This window comes from Mizuhopecten yessoensis, unplaced genomic scaffold (genome assembly GCF_002113885.1).
Source record: "Mizuhopecten yessoensis strain PY_sf001 unplaced genomic scaffold, ASM211388v2 scaffold8989, whole genome shotgun sequence".
Lineage (NCBI taxonomy): Eukaryota > Metazoa > Mollusca > Bivalvia > Pectinida > Pectinidae > Mizuhopecten > Mizuhopecten yessoensis.
This window is the reverse complement of record NW_018407823.1, coordinates 42,418-51,064: the sequence shown is the minus strand read 5'-3', so window position 1 is coordinate 51,064 and position 8,647 is coordinate 42,418. Positions and strand designations below refer to the sequence as shown.

The following is an 8,647-nucleotide window of genomic DNA, read 5'->3' as shown; positions in this document are numbered from 1 at the left end:
TTTGACCGTTTAAACGCAAACGGCCCAGGTGTTACTATAATTTGCACTACGATATTGAATACCCGATACGCAAAACGGAAATGACGACACGGTGTACATGCACATTTCGATCAAGATAATTGAGTCCGAGCTGTACTTTTTCCGGAAGTACGTCACGAAAATGGACGCTGATGACGATGTGTCGAGCCACCTTAAGGACTATCTTGGTATCATAAGTATTTTTCCTCTGCATGCCCAGCAGCATATGGATGGGATCTTAACTGATTTCATATCAAATTTGGGGACTATAAGCCTCTTGTGGCAGGGCAGGACCCTGAAGCCAATCATGTAAGCATGGATGTATTCAGATGGTTACATGGTGGGGGATCTTAATTATCTTTACCAAACTTCCTCTATTGGCACCCAAAAGCTCCGGCCCACTGACTGCTTTGCCTCAGTTATTTTCAGACCTGAGAAATGCTACAATTTTGGCAGTCATTCAGGAAGAGTAGGTTTTTGAAAATGAAATGTCTTATTTTCCTCTTTACCGGAAAACATACCATGTATATATTTTGTATCATCTACATTGTATCTTCTGGAACATGAGTCAATACACTATATATAAGAGATGATAAATACAGGTACCTTATGCAATGAGGCTGTATTATAGAGGATACCCTTACTCAATAAAAAATTACTCTTTATGAGGTAAATCCATAAACGAATTTCAGCAAGTAGATGATAAACATGTATATTGGAAAACTGTCTTGGGATATATTTCATATACAGAACTAATTATAGAAACAGTATACAAAATATGTAAAGATAGTGTTATGTGTACTTAGTATATATTTCATGGGTCAAAGAAGTAATATAGACGGTAAAATCCCATATAACACTGGATCCTAATGGAGGTATGTCCGTAGGATACGAATTACTTAAAATAGTATATGGGGCAAAGAAGTAATTCCAACAGTGTGGACAAGTTTAGGTTGTCAAATTTTTGGAGCGATCTGCTCCTTTTTCAAGACACAGTGAAACAGAACAGTTACATGTACATATACATCATATTACAAGAAGATAGAACTGATATACTATAATAGAAAATATAGCTATTATATAAAACCGATAGTCCCCTCGGCTAAAGACAGCCGAAGGCAGCAATTAAGCTGAGAGCATCACGGATAAGGAACGCTGATGTAGAGGACCTATTCTTGCGCAAGATGCACTATCATATAAAGTGAGTCAACGAGAGATATCAAAAACGTGGAACATGCGCATGTGGAAATCTGGCCCGGTAAATGCGAGTAATCATAATTTGCTATTGAATGTCTCATTAGTCGCCTCTCAATTCTGTGATGGATCTAAGTCACAGCAGGGGGTCCACACTTAGTGGCCTCTTTCGGTTTGCAGGAATAATGCATGTAATTATCAAATAAGTGAGTGCAAGAGGAGTAAGTAGATAACATGGCTAAGATACTGTATAAATCTGCGAAATTAATCTGACAACGGCTGTTGGTCACACACACTGGTTCCACGTTTTTGATATCTCTCGTTGACTCACCCTGAACCTGTCCACACTGTTGGAATTACTTCTTTGCCCCATAGTATACATTTTATACATATATAAAACAAGGCAAAGTATTATGTGTAAGGCAATCCATAATCCCCCAAAGGTAATGATTTCTATATTTAACAAACAGTACCTATTATGTCAGAATGTATCTACTGTTAGGAAAGTATCCTGATACATACTTCTTGCATTCCTCCATCCCAAGATGTCCCTGTATACCAAATCTGGTTACGCCAGGTGAAATAGTATAGAAGTACAGAGCGCAAACCTATAATCCTCCCGGAAACCAGTGGGGGACTAAAAAGGTAGTACAGTGTATATAGAATATATGAAAGTGGTTAACTTTTTATATACTATATGTATACAACTTTGTACACCACTTTTTCTTTACTATGTACAGCTTTATAACACTATCCGTATACTCTGTATATCACTCATTTATAATCTGAATACAACTCTGTATAATATTTATACCACTCTCTATGCTCTGTATACCACTCTTAATATACTATGTAGACCAATTCTTTTATACCCTGTATACCACTCTTTATATACTATGTTACAAGACCAATCCTTATATACCCTGTATATCACTCCTTATAAGCTATATACCACTCCTTATATACTGTGTATACCACTCCTTACATACTCTGTATACCACTTCTAATATACTGTATACCACGCTTTATTTACTGTGTATACCGGTACCACTTTATATATACTGTGTATACCACTCCTTACATATATACCACTTCTAATATACTGTATACTGTGTATACCACTCTATATATACTGTGTATACCACTCTATATATACTGTGTGTACCACTCTATATGCTACATGTTTACCACTCCTTACATACTCTCTATACAACTCTTCTCATATACTGTTTAACACTCTTTATTTACTGTGTATACCACTCTATATATACTGTGTGTACCACTTCTTACATATATAAGTTGTAAACCACTTAAGTAATATAGACAAATTCTAATATACCCTGTACACCACTCTATGTATACCATGCATATCAATCTTCATATACGCTGTATACCACACGGTGTACTCTGTAAACCACTTTTTATGTACCCTGTATACCACTCTCTATATACCATTCTTTATATACTCTGTATACCACTCTCTGTATACTATGCAAATCACTCTATATTCTCTGTAAACCACTTCTTAAATACCCTGTTTACTAGTTTTTTATAATCTGTATACAAATCATTATCTTTGTAAAGATATCTTGGTTATATTTTATAATAAACAAGAGGCACTGAGTTAGGACCAGTCTCCTGGGAAAATCCTAACAAAAGTGTGTCCAAATTTTGATGCTCAGCAATATATATATACTACTACAGACAGGTATTGCATATGTAATTACTACAACAGACAGGTACAACACATGTATATATTATCACAGATAGGTATTACACATGTATATACTATCACAGACAGCTATTACACATGTAATTACTACTACAGACAGGTATAACATATTTATTACCCCTTTGAGAAAAATCTAGGAATCTGATTGGTTAAAAACTACAGTGTACTAAACCGCATTCGTAAATCTCAGGGGGTATACGAAAATCTCAGGGGGTATACGGTCATGTCACGTGATTCTCAGCAGTACATCGGTGGAATCACAAGATTTTACAGGGGGTATACGAGTCATGCGTCTTTTTATCTTGCGGCGGGGCAACGGGAGGCTACTCGCATTCGTGGTCTGCTTCGCTGTTTACAAAATCGCAAAACGATTCGCTTCGCATACTGATGGAAATACTCGCCAAAAGGGCAAACTATGTGCCACAAAACACACAAAAGTCGAACAGACGAGCGGCAAACATGCTGAGGACGTATTTAAAAGAAAAGAATCAGGAAGAATAGTTCGAGGAATTTGATGAAACGAAACTAAATGAGGTACTGTGCCATTTTTATCTTGACAACAGAAAAGTTGACGGAGAACTGTACAAAACCAATATAAATGACTCAAAGGGGTAATAAATTCGTTACACTGATTTTTGGCAGGGTATACGGGATGGTATGACCCTAAAGGGGTTCGTATTTCCTGAGGCCGATAAACGAAACCCTTTAGGGTCATACCATCCCGTATACCCTGCCAAAAAAATGTGTAACTAATAGTATTTACTATCACAGACAGGGACATATTACACATGCAATTACTTAATACAGAGAGGTTCCTATATATATTGCTATTGTTGTTTTTGGGGGGAGGGGGTTGAATGGAAAATAGCTTTATTTATTTATTTTCACATTATATAAATAACTGTTTTAACACATGATATCTTATATTTGAATGGCAATAAAGTGCACGCTGTTACCATGTATCTTGCTTGTGTGAAATGCCTTTTTAGGTCACAAAATACAATTGTATCTCTACAAAATATATCTAGTGATCAATATCTAATAAACTTTAAAGAACATGCACCTGATGATGAAATATCACTTATCTGTATATATGTATTAACTAATGAATTATTACTTCTTGTCTGTGATAGTACAAGTAAATACAAGTTTATAACCAGTTTGAAACAATGAATTAATGTTCCTTACATGACAATATATTGATAGAACATAGAATTACAAATACATAAGTATGTTCCTTAATGTCTGTGATAGTTAAAACAATTTTTTCCTAAGCAATATAATTAAAGATCTATAGCCTGTCTGTGATAATAAATACAGGTGTATGACCAGTCTGAAACAGTAAATAAAAAAAATGTTCCTATATGTCTGTGACAAGCAGCAGGAAACAATTAATAAATGTTCCTAATATGTTTGTTATAGTTAATACAAGTTTATAAACAGTCTGAAACAATTAATAAATGTCCATAACCTGTCTTTGAATTTGTACGGGTAATAATACAATTTTATCAAATTACTTTTAAAACAAATCTAGATAAAACATTTTAATGACTAAATTGTAAGTTATACATGCAGTAGGATCGTTTTCCTTCAGTTATGAAATACATTGGAACATCCCTTTCTCCACCACTTACCCCCCATCTACTTTATAATGCTAAACCTTTTAAAATGATGTTAATACCGCTATAACCAGACACATATTTGGTGGCATTAAACTCCTACTTTCACTTTCACGTACTCCATGCTTTACCGTTCACAGCTCCCGTTTACGCATACTGGATAGCATCCGAGGAGTTCCGAAAGGAAATTAATCTGGTAAAATAACGTTTTTGGCGAACCGTTGGGATGATCCCAAATGAGAAGATTCTTAAATATAGCTGTTTAACATATCACAAATAATATATCTGACTTCTGATGTTAATCTGAAGTCTTCAAATCTCAGGGGTTTTAATTTTTGTCGACATCACCATCAGAGGGAGTTAGAACCATTTGTCCTCACAGGCTTAGCTTACCTTTACAGTATGGCTATTATTCCCTTCTGTAAGAGAGGTACATGACCTCGATAAACTGTGTCGTAAACTTTGGTTTGCATTTCTAACAGCACTGAAGGTTGTCACTTGATATCGAGAAATAAATCGGCAAGCACATGCTCTGACATTGTTCACAAGTACAGACATATTGTTAGTCTCAATCATCCAGACTCTTGTGTCTGGTAAATCTTATACACAGGACCCGGATCCGGACCAGATAACCTGTCCAGGCATGATATATAGCGTACATTCTATAAATATGTAATATTCACCTATACCACGGACTTAGATAACTTATTCCGTGCCAATACACAATAGCAGTGTACTGAATATAGTGGGGAAAAGTCAAGGTCACGCGGACCTAATCAGTCGAATGTCACAGAGCTCCGGGAAAACGTATTTATTTCCAAAGTCAACACTGGATTGTGAAAACAATTTTTGGACATGGTTTAGATAGATCGTTCAACTATTTATGTGTGTGCAAACTTGATTGATTTTTCGTCGGAAAATATTCTTTTTTGAAATGGACCGAGCGGGGTTGTTTCGCCCTAAAACCAAAAAAAAAATAGGGCGAAACATTGTTTGGTATTTTTTTTTTAATTTTAGTAGTTTTAAGTCACAAATTAAGTCTTCTAAGTCTTCCATATTATTAAAATCAATTTTATAAAAAAAAAAAGTGATTGTGTTGTTTTTAAGCGAGTGTGACAAACGGCAGCTGTGAAAAGCACACAGTTGCGTATTGTCACCAACGTAGAAAGTTATCAATAAGTTTAGTTGATATATTTAAATATTCATTATTATAATAGCGTATAGATTAAAGAAAAATTAGGGCGAAACAACATAGGGCGAACGGGATTTAGGGCGAAAAAAACCTTACCTGAACCACGGACTTAGATCTAATCTAATTCCGTGCCTGAACACAGTTGTAGCATAGTTTGTCGGCTTATTTGTATTGTTTTATTATTAATGTATCATGTTAATAATTCTTGGTAATTTACACTATCCCTAAAGTGTTTACAAAGTCCGTTTTCTTTATAATTTTAGAGATATTGAACCCTGTACCAAGTTTCATGTACATTTTGAGGCGGCATCCCTTGTTTTGACATCTGTTCGAAAATCAAACATCCATCGAATGCCTTGGCGTTGTGGGCAATGCATGTAAACCCTGCATATCTGGGGCTGATGAGCCAATTGCAAAAACTATCGATATTACGAAATTTAAAAGTTTCATGATCATTATAAGTGCATGGTGTTTCCACAGGTCTGACAATGATTGCCCTCTTCATTACATTCAGAACACAAAGTGTGCGCTATGGCTTAACTCCCTTGATGTATTTGTTTTCCACATGCAGGATTTACACAGTTACTACATCTCCGACACGCACTACACAGAGTTTGTACGGTACACTGTTTAAAAGGTCCGGAAGAAAAATATCCTTCGTGACACTGACGTCAGTGGCGTAGCATGCATATACGCATACACTTCAATCTTTCAGAAAAAATTTCAATCATATATTGGTGGTAACTTCTTCTTTTATGATTAATATGGACCGTCCGTATCAATCATGAAAACAAAAGAAATTAAAAACTTTTCTTGAAAATTCTAGTCCGACGCAACTTTTAGTCCTATATAATTAGCACGTAAAACTTTTACTTGTTAATAATAGGACTAATAGGTGTTCCCAGAACACGACAGATTGCCTCTAGGGCCTCGAAGAATCTTTTTCCGGTTATGTTATAAACATACACTCCGGAAAAGGATTTGCTACGTCACTGGATGTATTTTGTTTTGATAGGTTTCGAAATCGTAAAACACGAAATTGGTGTGGGGGATTTAGCTCAATTCCATAGTTTTAAACATGTATTTCAACGGCGCTGTTCGAGTATGTAACAAACACGGAACATTTTCAAAGTTTAATTTGACATATAAATCGAGTATGTATCAAACACGTATTCCAAAACACCAGTTTCAAGTTGAAGTAAATTACAAACACGGCACAGTTCCATAGTTTTATTTTGACATATAAATGGAATATTTAAACATGTATTTTAACGGCACTATTCGAGTATGTAACAAACACGGCACATTTCAAAGTTTAATTTGACATATAAATCGAGTATGTATCAAACACGTATTCCAAAACACCAGTTTCAAGTTGAAGTAAATTACAAACACGGCACAGTTCCATAGTTTTATTTTGACATATAAATGGAATATTTAAACATGTATTTTAACGGCACTATTCGAGTATGTAACAAACACGGCACATTTCAAAGTTTAATTTGACATATAAATCGAGTATGTATCAAACACGTATTCCAAAACACCAGTTTCAAGTTGAAGTAAATTACAAACACGGCACAGTTCCATAGTTTTATTTTGACATATAAATGGAATATTTAAACATGTATTTTAACGGCACTATTCGAGTATGTAACAAACACGGCACATTTCAAAGTTTAATTTGACATATAAATCGAGTATGTATCAAACACGTATTCCAAAACACCAGTTTCAAGTTGAAGTAAATTACAAACACGGCACAGTTCCATAGTTTTATTTTGACATATAAATGGAATATTTAAACATGTATTTTAACGGCACTATTCGAGTATGTAACAAACACGGCACATTTNTAAACCGGATAGGAGTACTTTAACTTATCAGGGGGGTAAAATAATAATCTAGGAGTACTTTAACTCGTCAGGGGGGTAAAATAACTTAAATAGGAGTACTTTAACTCGTCAGGGGGGTAAAATAATAATCTAGGAGTACTTTAACTCGTCAGGGGGGTAAAATAACTAAGATAGGAGTACTTTAACTCATCATGGGGGTAAAATAATAATCTAGGTGTACTTTAACTCGTCATGGGGTAAAATAACTCTGAAAGGAGTACTTTAACTTGTCAAGGGGGTAAAATAACCCGGATAGGGTAAAATAAAACGTATGGGGTAAAATTTTACTCCTTTCCAGGTTATTTTACTCCTAGACGTTTTATTTTACCCCTATACATTTTATTTTGCTCAATTCTGAGTATTTTACTCCTTTTCTCTTCACCAGTGATTATACCTGTGAGTTGTTATGTTACCTTACACATTATACATGTGAGTTGTTATACTACATTATACCTGTGGGTTGTTATGTTACCTTACACATTATGCCTGTGAGTTGTTATGTTACCCTACACATTCTACCTGTCGGTTGTTATGTTACCCTACACATTATCCCTGTCGGTTGTTATGTTACCCTACACATTATCCCTGTCGGTTGTTATGTTACCCTACACATTATACCTTTCGGTTGTTATGTTACCCTACACATTATACCTGTGAGTTGTTATACTACATTATACCTGTTGGTTGTTATGTTACCTTACACATTATACCTGTGGGTTATGTTACCTTACATATTATACCTTTGAGTTGTTATGTTACCCTACACATTATACCTGTCGGTTGTTATGTTACCCTACACATTATACCTGTCAGTTAGTATGCTACCTTACACAATATACCCGTGACTGGTGTTAGAGTTATCTCCCTTAGGATATATTTAATAGGATTTAATAGGATATCAGTGGACGCAGGCATTGCTGCCTCTATATCCACATCAATATAGTTTGAAATCCATTGTGGTAAACATAAAATAAGCCTATATATATATATATATATA

The 8,647-nt window shown here is 35.1% G+C and overlaps 1 protein-coding gene across 1 annotated transcript in view; it reads right to left on the bottom strand.

The window, feature by feature from the left end:
- Positions 1–5,128, bottom strand: part of LOC110456977 (vigilin-like) — a 35,418-nt gene extending 30,290 nt beyond the window's left edge. Inside the window, exon 1 of the mRNA XM_021508058.1 lies at positions 4,957–5,128. Within this exon, the coding sequence (XP_021363733.1) occupies positions 4,957–5,121 (165 nt within the window). The 5' untranslated portion in view covers positions 5,122–5,128. The remainder of the gene's footprint in view (positions 1–4,956) is intronic.
- Positions 5,129–8,647: the final 3,519 nt, after the last annotated feature.